This window comes from Copadichromis virginalis, linkage group LG6, assembly GCF_057382275.1.
Source record: "Copadichromis virginalis isolate Kocher_CV1m ecotype Utaka linkage group LG6, C_Virginalis_male_GT1.1, whole genome shotgun sequence".
Taxonomy (NCBI): Eukaryota; Metazoa; Chordata; class Actinopteri; order Cichliformes; family Cichlidae; genus Copadichromis; species Copadichromis virginalis.
The window spans coordinates 30,274,417-30,293,441 of NC_140623.1; the positions used below are offsets into that span (position 1 = coordinate 30,274,417).

At 40.1% G+C, this 19,025-nt stretch overlaps 1 protein-coding gene across 1 annotated transcript; it reads right to left on the reverse strand.

Annotated features, from left to right (window-relative positions):
* Nucleotides 1-49: 49 nt before the first annotated feature.
* On the reverse strand, nt 50-11,778 carry nol11 (nucleolar protein 11). The gene is made up of 18 exons (XM_085459814.1): nt 11,614-11,778; nt 10,839-10,952; nt 10,171-10,227; nt 9,422-9,570; nt 9,247-9,304; nt 8,987-9,128; nt 8,259-8,465; nt 7,554-7,630; nt 6,969-7,092; nt 6,760-6,851; nt 6,329-6,394; nt 6,033-6,217; nt 5,662-5,787; nt 3,437-3,661; nt 3,168-3,246; nt 2,971-3,063; nt 694-801; nt 50-561 (listed from the first exon to the last, which is right to left on the reverse strand). The coding sequence occupies exons 1-18, from the start codon at nt 11,758-11,760 to the stop codon at nt 448-450; spliced, it is 2,163 nt and encodes a 720-aa protein (XP_085315940.1). The 5' UTR covers nt 11,761-11,778; the 3' UTR covers nt 50-447.
* Between the last annotated feature and the right edge of the window lie 7,247 nt (nt 11,779-19,025).

Genomic DNA, 19,025 nt, shown 5'->3' on the forward strand with positions numbered 1-19,025 from the left:
TGATATCTGACAGCAGCTTTTAATAAAAATAAAGACAAATGAATTCACATGTGTTCATCATCTTTTTTAATATTAAACATAAAAGGTTTTCACAACAGTTTTCAGCTGTGTAATGACACATACAAAAATAAGTCATCAACTCTCACAGTTCTAAAGGCAAAGCCCCAATATTAACATTACAATCTCACACCATACTGTTGCATGAGGTGGCTTCTGCATTAAACTTTTACAAAACCAGAAATTAAGCGAATTGTCAAATATTTTGACGACTTAAACAAGTTAAAACATGGTTAAAAGAGAGCCGCAACTTTTTCAAGGCCTACACATCTGGATAGCAAACGTCTGTGGCAAAAAAAAGCACTCAAGAATAATAACCGTGAAATCATTTTATCTAAAAGGTTGGAAGAAGATGGTGTTATGAATGATTAAAATTATTTTGTACACATTCTAAAACAGCTCAATGATTTCAATGGAGTACTGTCCGATGCTCTCCTTCGCCTTCATTTTACGGAGTTCTTGAAGGCTTCCCTCAATTTTTCCAAGCTCAGAAACCAGTCTCACCTGAGGATACAAGAAAGCATTTTTTAAAATAAGCTTGCAGTAATAAGCACAATGCTGACACACAAAATAGGTATTATTAAAATTAACATGCAGCTGATTACTGAGCAGATAAAAGGAATAACTGTTTGTTACCTGAGATTTAACAAATCTGTGGAGGTTCAGCAGCAAGCCTTTAGCTTCTGGAGTCATTACTAGCACCGTAAAATGAGCATCCAACAGCAAACACACCCAATCCATGATCTACAATCAAACAAAGCAACGCACAGTGAGCATTTCTTTTTCTTCTTTTCTTGTTTTGCTCCAACAGGAAAACCAGATTTTTTGCATTCAATAATTTGTGTACAACAATTTTGTGCCAAACTCCAGTAAAGTATTTTTATTATTCAGGCATAAATAATTACAAGCGCAATAAAAATCGTGCGTCTCCAGTGATTGCATTTCTTTTAATCTCTCTTGTAAATGTTTACACTGCGTGTATGTGCCGTGGGAGAACTAACCCACACCCAGGTGAAAATAGGTCCACAGCATCCATACAGGAAAATCTGTCAGCATGGTTGATAAAATGTTTTTTCTGTCACTTAATATTTCTTGGCGTACAGATAATAGCTGCACTGACACAGCTGCAAGGAACCCTGGCATTATTGTTTTTTATGTGTTGAGTTCTAATAAAATGCAGTCTGAGCTTCATCTAAGTCGTATTTATAAGCAACCTCAATCTGACTAAACCAATAACAGTCAATTTTTTCACATCTTTATTCAACAAATGAAATAATCATCCACACTACAGGTTGGAAAACCTAACTGAACCTCTGTGCTAAAGATTTCTTTAAAAACTATGTAAAGGGTGGTTGGTGGGAACAATACCTTTATCACAACAACTTTTACAGGGCCTTGGGAAGAAGCTTTAGAGAAACATTAGGAGTGAGGCATAAATAATTTCCAAAGATGTGAGTCTAAGTACTAACAGTTGCTCTCAGTGACACATTTATAGGAAAATTATTACATTTATTATGATTTTTAATCATTTCCCTTTGAGGTCTGGACTACAGGCTGGTAAAAACAAAGGTTATTCACAGGCATTTAGAGGCTCCTGGGTTTCTTAAGTAGAGGAGAAAATGCCAAAGACCCTGAACAACTCTACACCATCACCTGTTTCACCCATCAACAGAGGGAATACACAGATTTCATGCAATCCAGTTCATCTTTTTAAACTCAAAGTATCACTATTTAAATTATTCAGACAAGCTGATTTGTCAAAGCTGTTGCACCAATATTTAAGGTGCGCTGACGGATTCACTCATGCAAGAAAATATCTGACCTCTTTCATTTTTTTAAAATTTTTTTATAGTCCACAGATGGAGACAAGTAGATGGAGATAAGACTGGAGAGACAGCTGTCTTTATAAACCCTAAATATAATTGTGGGATTATAGTTGACCGACATATTGAAATCTGCCACCATTAGAATTGCTATTTCTCAACGGCAACACCAAGGCTCAATTCACTTCTATACTTCAACAACTACGGTGCAGTCCATTTATAGAACATGAGTTTGTGGTAGAAATTTTCAACTGCAATGCCCCCTCCAGTCGGAGCAGCCCCACCAACCCCAAATCAAGACGGCAGTGGTGCAAGCAAAAGAAATTGTAAAACTGTGTGCTAACCAACTAAACAAATTGTATTTTTTCTTGCGTTTACAACTAGGCTGTTTGAATGCTCTCGTGTCATGAGTGGCATCACTCCTAGCTTCGACATCCGAGGCAAATGAGCCAGGAGAAATATTCTCCAAATGCTGCGGGTTAGATTGTGATAATGTTTGAGGCTGATCTCATTGCAGGTTTGCTCACATTTCCCACTTAAATCAATAACACAAAAATTTCCCCCCCAACTGACTCACAAAAGAGTACTTATTTTTCCATTCTGCCCATTACTGCTTAGATTTAATTTAATCAACCAATCGTGCTTCTTTTAAAGAATGGATCATACCAAGCAATGGGTCAACACCTCGTCATTAAGATACAACTTTTAGCCCCTTAAGCCAAGACAAAGATGTCTAATCACACAATTAAATGAAGAAATAAAGTTTGGAAAGTTTCACAAATGCCAGCTAGACATTTGTGGGATGGCCTGAAAGGTGCTTTTCATTTAAATCGGCCCTAAAAGTACTGATGAACTGAAATGATTTTGTGGGCAGGAACGATCCAAATTCCCTCCTCGTGCTTGTGCTGTAAAGTGCTCCATGAAACACCTCCTTCCAATGGAGGTTCCACAAATTGCTAAATTCAACAGTTTGGTAAGCAATTTTTAGAGTGCACTGAGTGCTTACATCAAGTGTTCAATAAACTGTAACTTGGAAGACTGCATGTAAAGCAAAGCCATCCTAATTGCTTATTTGGACACAGATACAAACCTGACTCAGACTTGGTGATCTAAATCCCTCCATCTGTGGGAAAGCATCCTGGGAATATTTTAGGTATAGAAATTGCAGGTACTGGAGGAAAAGCTGGTTGGAAGAAAAAGAAAATGGCAAATATCAGAGTTGTTTGGGATTAAAGCACTGTCTAGTTTTTTTTAGAGAAGTGGAATAATTTGATAGCAGTTACTTACCATGACATGTTGAGAGGAAAGATCTTTTAGGTGTGGGAGGAGAAAGGTGTCACTGTACGGTGTCTGCAAGATCTCATTTCTATGCAGCTCCAGTTAAGACCCAATACTTTTAGATTTTCATGCATTTTTACATTTAAATTATTACACAACCACTTTGCAAAACTGCAGCTTAACTAACAACAAAGACTGTCGGATATTTAAGCTGAATGCAAGAAGCTGTGAGGACAACAGAACAGAATGGTGACGATGTCTGAGTGCTGGGAGGATACATTAGAACAGCCTTGTGTAATCCCACTGGACAACTGAGTTGTGAAGGAGCTGAGGCCTTCTTCTTCACGTCTTCAGCTCTGGTCTGACGGTCATTGACGACTGACGAAGTGGGGCTAAAACCATTCTGCAAGCCAGCCTCTGCACGATCTCTCGTGATTAGGTTTTCCATAAACTCGACGCTGTCAGGCTCCAGGCTCACCTTCTCTGCATCAACATCTGGTATACTGCATGAAACAGAACAAAAACAACTTGCATTAATAGAACATAATGCTATGTCAGGCCACGAATCAGATTATTAAAGGGAACCTATAATCCCAATTCCCATCTCTAAATTTAGATTCTCGTACTCCACTAGGGTAGCTATGCATGATTCACAGTTCATAATAATCATTTATCTTATGCTTACCCGCAGCGTTCTGAAATGAGACATTTTAACTCCTTGCCCTTTGAGGCTACTTTCTTCAGACTCATTGCATCTCACAAGCAGGCTTGAATGTCAGGTGGGTGGAGTTTCTCTGCTTTTAGTGAGAGGTGTGTGGCTGAGATGGCCATGTTAAAGTCACCTGCATTTGAGATACACTCACCAGCCACTTCCATACATCTAAACAGCCAATCACTTGGCAGCTGCTCACTGTATTTAGGCAAACATACATGGTCAAGAAGACTTGCTAAAGTTCAAATGAAGCAGGTCATCAGGTCAGAATGAGGAAATCATAGCTTTGCTGTTATACACAATGCCGTTTGGATTTTTTTAATGCATTTATTACTTCACTATAAGATGGATTCTAGGGCTGGGCCATATCATAACATTCAGGGTAATACCAGTATAATGTTGGGCAACGATAAGAAAATGAAATATCGCGATAGAATATGGGTAAAACGCGCATGCGCAGTGCCTTTGTTTTCATACGCACATGGCGGAAAAAGCATGGCGGTGATGGAGAATGAGAAGGGCGAACGCAGATCGTTGAATGAAACAGATGAACCAGAACTGGTTTGTAAAAAATGCTGCAACTTCAGTGGTATGGAACTGGTTTAGCTTTCGTCCATCAGACACACAACAAAGCACTATTTTTGGTAGAGCATGCTAGCGAGCAGGTCGTTATTACCGTGTTTTTTGGAAAATACGGCACACTTCAAATCAATCCTTTGATTTTTCTGAAAATCGACAGTGCCCCTTATAATCCCGTGGGGCTTATGTATCAATTCTGGTTGCGTTTACTGACCTCGAAACGATTTTATGTCGTACACGGCGCTTGAAAATCTGTCAGATGTTTTAGTACGACTTTGCTAAGCTACGAACCTGCACCGCTTGATGGATTGTTGGAGCATTACGGCTACCGTAGGCAGGAGCCTCGCGGAGTGATACGTACTGTGCTTCAACATAATATTACAGTGTTGTGTGTGCGTAACCTCTTTTAAGTTTTGTGGATATTATACATGGTTATGCTGAGGATATGTCGGACAATTTCCACTGGAAATGCCTTTTGGTTAAACTGTCAGCAAGGAATTTGCATTTGCACTGTTGAATTTTTATATAACTTCATAAAAAACAGCTGCTTCTTTAAGTGAAAATACATTGATGGGTTTTTTGCACTAATAAAGTTGTGGAGTTGTAAAGTGTTTTGTCTAGTGTCAATTATATCGTCAGTTATATCGTTGTCGCAAAATTTTCAAATGTATATCGTGATAAATATCTTTGGTCATATCGCCCTGTGCTAATGGATTCTATGGCAAAAAGCTCAAACCATCTCAAATTGGTTTCTTTAACATGATAGTGAGTTTACTGTACTCCAATGGGCTCCACAGTAACCACAGCTCAACCCAACAGAACACCTTTGGCATGTAGAGAGACAGGATGGATGTACAGCCAACAAATCTGCAGCAACTATGTGATCCTCTTATGCCAATACGGACCAAACTCTCAAAGGGACATTTCCAGGACCTTTTTGAATCTGCGCCACAAAGAATTACGTAAGGCAGTTCTGAAGGCAAAAGGGGATTCCTGGTACTACTTTGGTATACTTAACAGTGTCTCCAGTGAGTGTATATGTGGCAGAGATAAGGACAAACATGGAAGTCCACTTTAAAATACTACTGCAACTGTATGCATACCAAAAGTAAGAATACCGTTAGCATGCAAAGGACACTGGCAGATCACTTACTGTCCATAAACTGGAATTTGTACATAAGTTGTTGCACAGTTAAAAACAGCCTGTCTTACCTGATGAATGCCTTCAGGCAGGCACAGGTAACAGCTTCAGGAATGTCAGGGAAGAACTGCAAGCAGAGCTGACACAGGAAGTAATCCTTCTTCTCAAGGGCCAGAAGCACAAGGTCAGGACACACACTGTTGAATGCAATGACGGCACATAGTTATATTCAATTGCTCACTCGTTGAATATTTCCATCTGTATGCAAGAAAACAGTTTGGGGTTTCCTTCATGTTTCCCACATTAGAGTACAAACCTATTTTATGGTACCTTATTAAAAATGTAAACTACATTAAAAGAATATAAAATAAATTCTACACACTAAAAGAGTTTTGAGAGTCAATATTTTTTCCATCTACCTTATCTCACTTGCCATACATACCTGTGGCAAAGGCACCGAGTGTGAACCAGCTGTGCCAGCGTGCTAGAAGAGTAGAAGGCTGGATCGGCAAGACTCCGGGACACGAGGGTTAATGCAAGCTGTCCCACTGAGGGCTGCAGGTCCTGGAACTCTGCCCTGGTCAGGAACCCCTCCACCTCTTTCTGGATCTCTTCCACTGGTGCTGTCTAAGAGGGAAAATAAATATATTTTTTAAATTCAGAATTGTTTGGTATAATTCTGTTGCGCTGAAGCATACAGAACGAAAGCTGTGTCATAAAAATAAGTCACGTTTTTACCTTGATGAGCTCTAATACTTGGTCAGTTGTTAAATTAGTTGTTGACTGGGACTTACGGGTCGTTCTCTGTATGGAAAAACAGAAGAATCAAATTAAGGATCTACCACACAACACTGGTGTCTCACAGATAAGTTTAATAAATAAATATTACTATATTTTTTCAGTAGTTCGTAATATTTCTTCTTACTATTTAGAGTACCTTATTTCAGTAATTCCAAATGTTATGCAACATTATTTTTTCTTTTAATGTCATTAGAGATTTAAACAGAACGACAAAGAAACATGTTTTCTATTATCATATTATATAACTCTTTTATATAAAGGTTTTACAAACAGGAACAATGTTAAGGCTTCTGCCATAAGCCGTTCGTCTCTGCAAGAGTGTGGACAATGACAAACTCACAGTTCGCAAAAACACTTATCCAACTTACCGTCCTCCTCGTTTCTGCAGATTTTGAGGGCTGAGCTTTTTCACCGTGAAGAATGTTATTCCAAGACGGCACAGAATTCGGAGTCTTCGACTCTGTGGTTAAAAAACAAACAAAGGAGTATTGAGTGAACACAATTTCTCATGTAAAAATGGGAATCAGAGATATAATTTTGAGTCGAGCGAGAGTATAACATGTTTGATTCAGCTCACCTTCAGTCTTTGTATGTTTTAATTTTCCCAGGGCAGAGGCAAGAGAAGATTTGGGGCACTCGAAGGGTATAATGGAGAGGGTTTTCCCATGTGGAATAAATACCTTGTTGGAATAACTCCAAAGCTGTATGAGAGACAATAAAATCAACATAAAGATGATGCAGACATAGTTCAAAACTGTTGCTACATATTTGTGTCTAATACACTGGTTTTAAGATTGTAAACTGCTATAAAGTTGTGAGAAGGGACAGTGAGCCCCGTCACAGTGGAGTGCAGACACAGTGCTCTACCAAAGTCATACAGTCCTCCATCAGCACCCAGCAGCTGGAAGGACAGGGAACCTTGGCCCACACTTAATAACAATGAAGCCTGAGCACGTGTGATTGCTGTCGTGTGAGTATGAAGTAATCAGTCACTTTTAAAGATTAGGCTTTACTATTGTGAATGATGACTTAGCACTAATGTAAGTCACAATTTCTGAGTAGCATTATTGCTTTAAAATTTATTGCTTCATCCTAGTCAAAAACCAGGACAGTTAAATAAATAAACAAACTTTATATTCTGTTTGGGTCAATGCATTCCTACCTGTCCGTAGATCTTTCCAGCCATCTCTTTTCCAGCCTGAAGCGTCTGAAAGTTGGTATTCCAGATGCAAAGAAAGTCTAAAATAACACAGGCAGAGAGACATTCAGGAACTACAGACACCCAGATCAGATACTTCATTTTTGATCTGACAGATATCTTTTAGGCCAGAAAGCTAGCATGTTAACCAAGCATTCATTTCAGTTCTAATAACTTCAACCTGCAAAACCACTTCAGCTTCAGAACTTTTCTTTAGCCACTGAATAAAATCCAGACACTAGAAACCACATTTAGGCCAGCTAACCCATTATTTACTATATTTAATTACTTAAAAACAAAGGGCAAAACAACATAGCATCAAGTGATAGCTGTTTACACCGCTATTACTATTATTTGTGATCTTGGCAAAAAGAGAAGAAATAACTAGCTAAGACTAAACAAGCAGAGTTGAGTTTTACGTTTTTTTAACTGATTAACTAAGACATAAAAGACAAGCAGGTAGGAAAATAACAGCTCTACATTTCATCAGTATGATAACTGTGCTACTAAAAAATAAAGCCGCTGTTTCCATGCCAACTCCCTACAAGGGCTTACTGAAAGCCTTGATATATAAAAGACTAATTTCAAGAGGATTTGCCATGCACAGTATGGTACTTGTAGAGGAGTTAAAGATCTTTATTTTAGATATTGTAATTTAACAGCATTTACCTTTACCACCTCCAGCAGAGGGATGTGGAACCCCAACAACAGCTACATGGGCTTCATCCAGAGCCATGGCCGACGCTGCCTCCAGCTGGCCATCACCAACAGGAAGACCCAGCAGCAGGCTACGGGGCAGGGGTAAGGCCTGGACCCCCTCTTCAGTCCCGAGGCCCCGCACGGAGAGCACACTCTGGTACACGTGACCATTAGGGTCTAAATGTGAGAGAAATGTTTAAACATTAGCAATACTACATACTGCATACCTCACCAACTGTGTGTTTGTGTAATTTAGCTTCATACATGTAGAGTGCACCACTTATTTACATCAGATTATCAAACTGTGAGCAATTGGAGAAGAGTGCATTCACAACTAACTGAAGTGAGAGAGCAAAGGGGATCTTATTCACAGTAGTGGACCTTCACTACACGTCTTATTTTAAACTGCTAATCCTTCAAAAGTGTCCCAAATCAGCTCAGCAGTACTGTTCAGAGGAGGGGGACTAGGGGCCTTTTGAGTACAAGTTTAAACTTAGTTACTTAAGGGATGTCATTTTTTTTTAAAGTCACATTTTTATAATTGTTGATGACCCTGATGAAGGAACACAGCTGTACGTTTTTACACTCCCACCCCCTGTAACTGGCTTACAGTGCCAGTAATTATCTTTTCCAAATTCCATAGCATATGGCCTCAAGCACCAACATTCAAAATGTTCTGACAGGAAAGTGTGGCTTACAGAGATAAAGGAGGCAGATGTGCTTATCCCTGTAAGTGGCAGAGAAGCTCAGCGGGGAGAGACCAGGTTCTTCTCTCTCAAGCCGGTACCTCTGTACAGAGTTAGGGTTCAGTCTCTGCAAGTAGAGAAAATGCTCTCCTTTCTGCGGGGAGACAGTGACAGTCATGTTGGGCAAAAGCAAGGACATTAGCTGTGTTGCAAAAGCAATGAGCACTTAAAACTAAATCCACTTGAAACTTTTAGCCCATCAAGTATTTTACCTGTTCAGTTGTGATGATGATAAACTGCTGGGTCTCTGCCACTATGATGGTGCTCCACCTGCAGAGAAAAAAAAAAAAAAAGGGGGGGGGGGGGGGGGGGGTTAAAAGTTAACATGTTGCACTCAAGTACAGCTCTAGAATAAGGTCAACATAAAGTTTGCCAAATGACATCGACCTGATGGCTTCTTCTTGAGCTAGCACCTCCTCTATGGGCTGCTGCGGAGCAGCAAGGAGAGAGTCCAGCAGTCTCACAGCTCCTCTCTGAAACAAGACCACAGGCTCCCCTCCATGTGTACAGTGAACCTTCCAGACATCTGAAGAAACCTGGAGAAAAAGCACACGGAAAAGGCAGAAGTGTTCACGTCTGTCAATAACACACTAGTTAATTCATTATTTTCAGGTTAATTGCTCTAAATACCACTGAGAATTTTAGGAGCAATGTGCAATTTAACATCATCAGCAGGTCTACAGTGGTTCTTATGTGTTTTGTTGCTCTCTCCAAGTCTTAAGTACATCAGACAGGCTCATACTGTCAATCTTTTTAAATCTTATCTTAAAACGCATTTTTATTTACTGGCTTTTAATACAGCATGAGAGTTGTTTGTTAATTCATATTTGGTGTTTGCTTTTAATACTCTAAGTTGTTTTATTATGCACGTTGTATTCTTGTACAGCACTTTGGTCAACGCTCCTGTTGTAATTAAATGTGCTATATAAAATAATTAAACTATTAAAACCAGTCTTGCTGTGGAGACGGTGAGCAGTGGACTCTACAACAATCTGTACTAAAATATTTACACCAGTGGAGAGGAGATACCCTTAGAGCTGGGATTGTGTGTTTTGTTGTAGTCTTCATTTCTGTTCTTGGTGGTAGAAGCGGGGTGGCTGTCTACTGTCTACATCAATGTATATGTTCGGACTTACTGTTGCTTTGAAGGCTTTGTCCAATAGTATGTCATCTTCCTTCCAAATTCTTATCACCTTAAAGAAACAACATCAAAAACATTACAACATGAAAATTTATTCTGAAAACGCAGATCACTGGAGACATCTTTGAACTGATCTCATATACGAAATACAGATACTGCCTATTGAAAGAGGGATGCACATATATGTTGGCCGATAGACTTTTTTTTTGACTGATACTGGCCCTTCACAAAATAAAATAGTGTTTACCTATTGTGCCTATAGTGACTGATTCTGCTCCCAAGTCGATTTTATAGTAACTAAATGGTTGTTCTTGATAATATCCACCCCTTTTCATCATAGTACACCTAACTGTCAATGGCTGCTTTAGCAGGATAACGCCCCATGTCACAAAGCTGAAATCATCTATAACTGGTTTCTTAAACATTACAGTAAGTTTACTGTACCCAGTGGGCCACACAGTCACCTGATCTCAATCTAATAAAGCACCTTTTGACTGTCATGTTTATACAGACCAAAACCTCTGAGTAATGTTTTCAGCACATTGTCGAAGAATTAAAGTAGTGCTGAAGGCTAAAAAGTCTCCAACTTTGTATTAGTAAGATGTACCTAATAAAAGTGTCCAGTGAGACACTGCAGCAACCAAAGCAGTCACCAAAGCCTACCTTGTTGTCTGTTACTGCCACATATTCGTTGGTTTGTGAGTTGAAGACTGCCGGGCACGTCAGTTTTTGTCCTTGTTTCACTGTCCAGCTCCCCAGCGGCTTCTGGTCTGACACCTTTCAGGCCATAAAACAAAGGGATAATTAATAAAGAGGTGATGTTTCACATAGCTTCTATTTAGCCATACACACGCAGTGCAGAGTTATGTAAAGACTGTTTGCTACAACCACATCTTTTACCGCTGTGAACGGATCTCAAAAGACTTGATAAAGATCTGATAGACAGTTTACCTTATTCAGGACACACACAGCAGTAACTTTAGCTATTTTAACTACACTGTAATGCGTTTAGGTTATCCAAACAACGAGGCTTGACACGCTCATTCACGTTGGAGAAAACGAGGATAAGACATGCAGCCTTATTGTCAAGCCGTTTTTATCGCATGCAAAACAACGAGTTAGCCGCTGAAGCTGCCCCCCCAGAGAAGTCACATTTTAAAGGTATACACGACTTGTGATGTCTGTAGCTAACTTTAGCAAACATTTGACTGTCATATTCGAATAGCAAGTTTACAAAACCAATGTAAAACATTTACTGCCGAGTTTCACTTAAAAGACACATAATAAGATATAAGACAGCTTTAAATGCATGTTCGGTTTCGTCTAACGCTCTGGTTCCAACGCTGCTGGCCAGAAAACCGGAGGATGCTAACACGAGTCGCACTGATCAGCTGGCCCAGGTTAGGGGAGCCTCCTGAAAGCTAATTTTAAACGTTACCTTGTACAGAGTCACTGATCTGGTTGAATCCGTGACCACGACATGATCGCGATCTCTCTCCTCTTCGATCCCTTGAATGCCTGAACTTGACAGATTTTGATCTGGAACAAGCCCACACAACGTGTATCCTTCATACAGCGCTGCCATGCTGGACGAGAAGAACTCGTTGGATCTCGCGAGAATACAGATGAACTGACGCACCGGATCCACGAGACTTCTGTCACTGCGGCGGGATCTTGTTTTGCGCCCCCCCCCCCAAAAGAAAAAAAAAAGAAAGAAATAAGAAAAAACGAAAAACTTAATTTTTTTTAAAGTTTTGAGACATTTGAAAACACTTTTAATATTTTTTTTTACCCAATGATTAATTTTAGATATATAGAACTTATTGGATGAGGCTTTATTTTGAACACGTTACGATAATACAAAAACTAAACAAGGAAAACGGTAATTAAAGAAGTAGAAAGAAGTCCTCATCCTACTCCTCACCAGTCATCACCTTTCTATGTCATGTCATATCACGAATTTGTGTATGTGCTTGTATATAAACACGTGCACACATATTTTGCAACGTTGATAATATTACAATACAATACAATACAACTTTATTTATATTGCACATTTAAAACCGAAGGTACACCAAAGTGATTCAGAACAAGGTTAAAAACAACAGATATAAGACCATAACAGAGTACAAATAAGCTAACAAATGAGAAACGCTGGTTAAACAAAAAATGCACATAAAATAAGAAATAAAACATCAGAGCATAATTTAGAAGATAAAATCACCGAGTATTCAGAAATATAAGGTGGGGGTATTGATACAGTGGTACATCAAGAGAAGATAAATAACGTAGGGATAAAATATAGGGAATCTGCACTAACTAACCAAAAACGCTCGGTCAAACAGGTAAGTTTTTAACTGTGATTTAAATAAATGGATGGAACCAGAGGTGCGAATAGAAGCAGGAAGATTGTTCCAGAGGCTAGGCGCTGCAGAGCAAAAGCATGGTCACCTCTGGTATTTAGCCGGGATCTAAGCTGCACTAAGAGTAATTGTCCTGATTGGGGATATATGGACTAAAGAGTTCAATGAGGTAGCACGGCGCAGTATTGTTCATGATTTTAAAGGTAAGCAACAGAATTTTAAACTCAATGCCGTGTTTGACAGGGAGCCAATGCCAATGATAGTGAACATTCATAAGTATTGTGCCAAACCCCTGTACAGTGAAATCGACAGGAGAGAATCTGAATATGTTTTGCTTCTTATGTATATTCTTATGTATATATTTTATTGCTATTTTCATCCTGTTTAATCAATTATCACTCTCTGAACCAAGAACTGAAACATTCCTGACTTGCATTGCAATTGCACACACCTGCTGCTATATATATATTTTTAGTATTCTTTTAGCACTATTTATATTATTATATTACTATTTATTATCTTATTGTTAGGGCTGTTTTTGTTTTTGTTGTGCATCTGCACCTTATTGTTGTCAATGCCTACGCATTTTTTTGGGACAGTGTGAAACGTAATTTCAATTCCTTTGTATGGCAAGTACATTTGAAGAAATTGACAAATAAAAGTATTCTATTCTATTCTATTCTATTCTTATCACATCAAGAAATGTATTTTTATTAAATGTATCAATTTCCACACCATCTATGTGCACTTGTACATCATTCTTACCGAATAACAAATTTTAGTTTTATGTAGATTTAATGATAATTTGGTCCTACCAAACTACTTTTTTTCCACATGTTTGAAGTGACCAGTTCCAGTGACTCTTTTTCCCTAGAATAAAAAATATTTGTTCCATCTGCAAATAATACTAATTTTAATACATCCAAGCATGATGAAGAATATTCCCAGCTTCACAAATTGTGTCCTGTCAGTTAAAGGTTTCACTTCAGAGCACAACAGCTCTTCTAAACTGAATACTGTTACAGTTTATATTATGACTGATTTTTGTCAGATGCTTGTGTAAGCATTTATTGTAATCTCCTTGATTTAGGCAGTTATTACCAATGATGTAGAATCAGAGAATGATAAGATATACCTTATGTTAAAAAGTGAGTTATGGCCCTCTGATTTATGACAATTGAAGCAATAAAGGAAGTAATAAAATATGTATGACAGTCATGTGTGGTTTGTATATGGCTCAGCTGCAGTGGAGGGCTGGAGCAGTGATTTCAGGGTGTGTCGGGGAGGCTGACCAGAACAAGCTGTTGACCATTTCTGATCATGTCTTCCCTATATGAGTAGGACACCAGGACCTGAATTAAGAGCTTTGTGTGGTGTGCAGAGTGGAGGGATGCAGCTGGAAAGCTGAGCAGCGATAAATATCATCAGTTGGAACAGCTGCAGGACCAGTCTAAGTGCCAGACAAAGGTGTTTGAAAGTGGCCCGGAGGACCGACCTTTTGCCTATGCCTGGTGGTGGAGGAGCATTTCTTTGCGGGGCTCCCCACAGAGACCGCAGAATGAGTCCACTCTCACTGGCCAGCCAGCCTGGATGCTGGCATAACACTGGCCAAGGAAAGCAGCGGGACATCTACAACCACTAGTCCAAGCTCTGAGGAAGATGCTCCAGGGTAGTGGCCAAAGTTGGCCACTAACCCGCTTGTCTGTGCTCTATTTGTACAGGTCACAGCAGCTACAGACACCACACCTCACTCACCGTGAGCTGAACAAGCGCCGAGGCAGCCGTGTTGGAGGTGTGGGCAACCCGGGCATGTCTACCAGCAGCCTGCTGTTCAAGATGGAGCAGATGTTTCGTGTTGCTGGCCCTCCAACAACCTCCCTCGGTCTGAGAGGGATGTACGGTGTACCAGTAAGGTTCCAAAGCGGTATACGCCAGGCCTTGGTGGACTTGGGCTGTACCCAGACCATGGCGAATGGCAGACCATCCCGAGCAGTGGTGCTGCACACAATTTCTGCAAAGAGTGTGGGGCAGGCACTGTTTCAGGTCATCTCCCGAGTCAGCGTCCCGAAAGAGATACTGACTGGCCAGGGCACATTGTTCATGTTTCATACACTAATAGAACTATACAAATGACTGGGAATTAAATCTGTTTGGACCAGTGTCTACCACCCTCAGACTGATTGGCTGGTGGACAGACTCAGTAAGACTTTAAAGTCCATGATTTGTAAGTTAATTCATGACGATGAGTGCAATTGGGTTCGCTGGTTAGACCCTCTGTTGTTTGCAGTGTGGGAGGTGCCCCACACCTCCATGGGATTTTCACCCTTTGAGTAACAAGAAGCCGCAGACGATGTTGGACCTTTAAAGTCTGTATCTTCTGGACCTCAGAGCTACACACATTGGGAAGACTATCACAGGGAAATTTGCTCCAGGCCCAGGAACATCAGTAGTGCATGTACAACAGAGGGGCTAGACTCATGCAATTTTCACTGGGACATAAAATGCCTGTATTACTCACTTCTTCTAGCTCAAAGTTACTGGACAAGTGTACTGGCCAAGTGGCAAGGGCCCTTAGCGATCACACGGCAAGTGGGGGGTGTAGACTAAGAAGTTGTACGGTCACACAGATATATCACCTCAACCTCCTTAAAGTATGGAGAGAGGCTGAAACCGCTTCTCTGGGAAACAGATGAGTTGGGATCGGAGGTGCCAAATACTCTACATCAGCTGGAAGTTGACAGGAAGTGAGCAAAAATAAAGCACCATGGATAAGGAGTGCCTGCCAATCTGGTGGTTGGTCAACTCCCTCCGTTATTACCTCCTGGGACGTTCATTCACCCTCTGCTCGGACCACGCCCCACTACAGTGGTTCCACCGCATGAAGGATGCCCATATCACCTGGTGGTATCTGGCTTTGCAGCCGGAGCAGAGTGTGGGAGAAGAGTGTCAGAGTGTCATGAGTGGGTGCTCAACCAAAGTGGAGAAAGAGACTGTCAGTAGTGTGTCTCTACAATAAAAAAGAAAATAAGAACGGACAGCGTGTACACTTGTGGTCCTTTTTCACACTGTGACAGGCTTGTCTTTATTCATTCACCGTCATCATTCCAGTCACTGTAGCCTTTTGAGTCTGATAATCCAGATCATTTTCAACTTTCTTCTTGTCTGTCCTGAATTTAGATTCATTTCATGTAGCCGTTTGATTTGTTCAGGAGAGATCAAATACATTTTGTGCATTTTTATTGTTATTATGATAATACATGTATGGAAACAGATTGTTATTTACTAATTGCACATATTGCCACCATGATAGGTAACACCGTAGTAAGAAGTAGTAGCATGACTCCACCTCACTTATTAGCCATCAGTCTGTTTTCCTTGTATCGTCTTATTTTTTTTATACTGGCAATCTGTAATAAGGATATTACCTTTTAAAAGGTTGATGCAGAGCTCGCTTGCATAAAATCTGGTGAGCATTCTTCTAATATAGCTGTGCGATTTCTCTGTGAGCTAGAGGTCAGTGTTTTCTGCAAAGCAAAGTGTCTTCTCAATCTTACAGACATATTTTTAAAATCATTTTTTCCTTGATAAGAAAACACAAAGCTCTTTCTTAGACAGTATCCCTGATCTCAGCCTCAGGTGCTCTGGACAGCTGGGTGTGAGGTCTATCAACAAATAACCGTGAGGTTAATTATTGATAGAATTATTGATATTGATTTAAAACTCTCAAATAAAAAATGTTAGTGTCCAGGAAATATTTGAGGAGCTATTATATTAATATGTTATTTATCACATGGGCTTTTGAATAACAGCATGTAAGTGTTGTTATGCTTGATTAATGACCATTGATCAAAGGCCATGAGTACCATTCACAGAGAGTTGGGGAATGGCTGCAATCTCAGCATTGTAAGATGGTGAAAGATGTACCACTAGGCCCCCTCCTCGATTCAAAGATGGTCTTTTACTTTTCACATAAATGCCCTGACTGATGAGACCGGGGAAGCAAAACTAAACATAATGCGACCAACAAACTAGAAATAAACTGAAATGCACTACAGGACGCTAAATTATAAAGTACTGACTTTATAGTTTGGCTTTAAGTGATCTCTTAAATAACCAGAAAGAATAATGAGTCTACAACCAGCTCAAAACGCTGGGTCAGAGATGCAGGACCATGACAAAAGGCTGTTCCTGTGATCTAAAATAAAAATCACAGAGGCATGAAAAATAAAAATCTTTGGCAAAGTAGGAAAATTTCCACTTTACTGTATCATAAGCACAGCAGGACACCGGCGTCTATTTTGATGAGCTCCGAATCTTCCTTGGTCAACGCAGAAGCTTGACATCTAGAGCGCCAGTGTGACGTCCTGAACTCCCCCACTGTCTGAGGGATACTAAACACCAAACCCTTTATCAGAAGGCCGTAAAAACATCTGTGTTTCTAATTTGTCGGGTAAAGCCACCCCCCGGTTTCTGGCTGGTACCACTTTGAAACTGCTTTATTTGTGCTTCAGGGAGGAGCTTCAGGTTGTGGCTCGAACCCTGAATAATGGTTATTGTCATTAGGTGAAATTCTGGCTGATGAGACCTGGGTTGGGCCACCTCTTTTTTAAACTGCTTTATTTGTGGTTCACCTCGGTGCTCAAAATGTCAGTCGAAGGTCTTGTCATTTGGCCCAGACTGGCTGCTGTGTGAAGATTCACCTGTCTATTCAGAGTCTGCTCCTGGACAGTCGACTCACATGGAGCTGTAGAATGTGTAAGTCTCACTTGGATTGTGATTTTCCTTTTTCGGATTAAATAAACACATAAAATGAGTTACAGACTTTCAACGGGTTTGCAGCCTCCAGCTGCACCCATCACCATCACCCTCTGTTGTCACAAAAGCAGCCGTTTAATGACAACAACCTGTTTACTATCATTTAACATATTTTCTCACACACAAACACACAGCCAACAGCTGTCTAAAAAGTGAAGACATCATTATGAATGAATGAATCATATTCTCAAACATAATATTCATAATGCTGTTCCATATGTTCATCATCATATTTTCATCATGTTGTTGTCAATTATACCCAGGTATGATATATAATAATTGTATGACATGTCATTAACATTATAACTGTCATAAATCTTTATTACTTCCTTTATAACTTCCCTTGTCATAAATCATAGGGCCATAGCTCACATAATGTATACATTATTACTCTCTTTTATCCTCTTTTAAGCATTAGTTAGAATTAATCTCTGGCTCTCTTCCATCTTTTTTCCTGCCTTTAATACCCAAAAGGCTACACTATTTGGCTGCATTGACACACAGGCGCAGCCACAGGAGGGCCTTCGGTCCATGGATGGCAGACTTCGCCCAGGTGGCAGCAAGACACCAGCTAAAACACTTTAGCCACAGAGCAGCGGCGGGCGGAGTTTAGAGCTCTGCCCTCGCGGGGTAAATCCCGTTGTAGAAATGTATAAAGACATCCCTGGTACAGGATGGGTGACTGCCGCTGCTTCACTGTGTTTAGCGGAGCGGAGTGGTGGAGGACACTACTGGAGGGCGCTGTCGGCCTGGCCCCACTGGTGGAGTTCGGTGGACTGTTATCAGCCTTAAGTGTGGCGGAGACTGATTGGGACTGTTGCGGAATGGACCTTTATTGTGTTTAGTTTTATGTTCTTTTAATTATTCTTTCCCCTGATCAGGATACATTTTTATGCTGTAAATAAAGTATGTATTTTATTAATTACTTTAACAAGATTTTACTTGTCTTTCTGGTCCCGTGATCATCCCCTGCTGCTCTTCCCGGGGTTCCCTTCTAACTTATACCCGTGACACATCCAAGTGACTTGGACTTGGATCCCACCCTTAAAGTAAATTTACAAAATGAGTGAAACTAGCACCACTGGCAAACAGTGGCCTGTGTGCGGTCAGTTCCTTGATCATTGATATGTAAATTGTCATGACCACTGACCAACAAGGGAGTTTTTCCTTCCCATTGTCGGCAAAGAGCTTGCTCAGAAGGGGTCATATGATTGTTGGGGTTTCCTCTTTTTTGTATTACTGTAGGGTTTTACCTTACAATATAAAGCACATTAAGGCACCAGTTGTTGTGATTTGTTGCTATATAAATACAACTGTAGTAAATTGAGTTGAATTGAATAGTTTTCACTCCCTGTGACCCCATGTCTTTATGTGATGTTAATTTGTAAACATGTGGGAGTGAGGGTCACGACACATGGCTGCCTCTCTCTGAACCTGGTTCTGTCTGAGGTTTCTTTCTGTTAATACACAGTTTTCCCTTACCACTGTCACCAAGTGCTTGTTTATAAGTTGTCTGATTGTTTTGTGTGGGTGTTTTTTTTTGTTTTTTTGTTTTTTTACATATTCAAATAAATTTGAATTTAATCATAGAATTTGTCTAAATTGGTTTTTGAACCATTTTTCTGGGATTTTAGAGAATTGTGTAAGTAGAGAAACAGCAGTACAACTGCAG

Bases quoted from the DNA above. Each gene is read 5' to 3' on its own strand.
- nol11 (XM_085459814.1), bottom strand. From the start codon at position 11,760: ATGGCAGCGCTGTATGAAGGATACACGTTGTGTGGGCTTGTTCCAGAT. The intron at 6,218-6,328 runs GTAAAAACGTGA...TTTCCCTCTTAG, and splicing joins AAGTATTAGAGCTCATCAAG to ACAGCACCAGTGGAAGAGAT. The intron at 3,247-3,436 runs GTATCCTCCCAG...GGAGCTGCATAG, and splicing joins TTACACAAGGCTGTTCTAAT to AAATGAGATCTTGCAGACAC.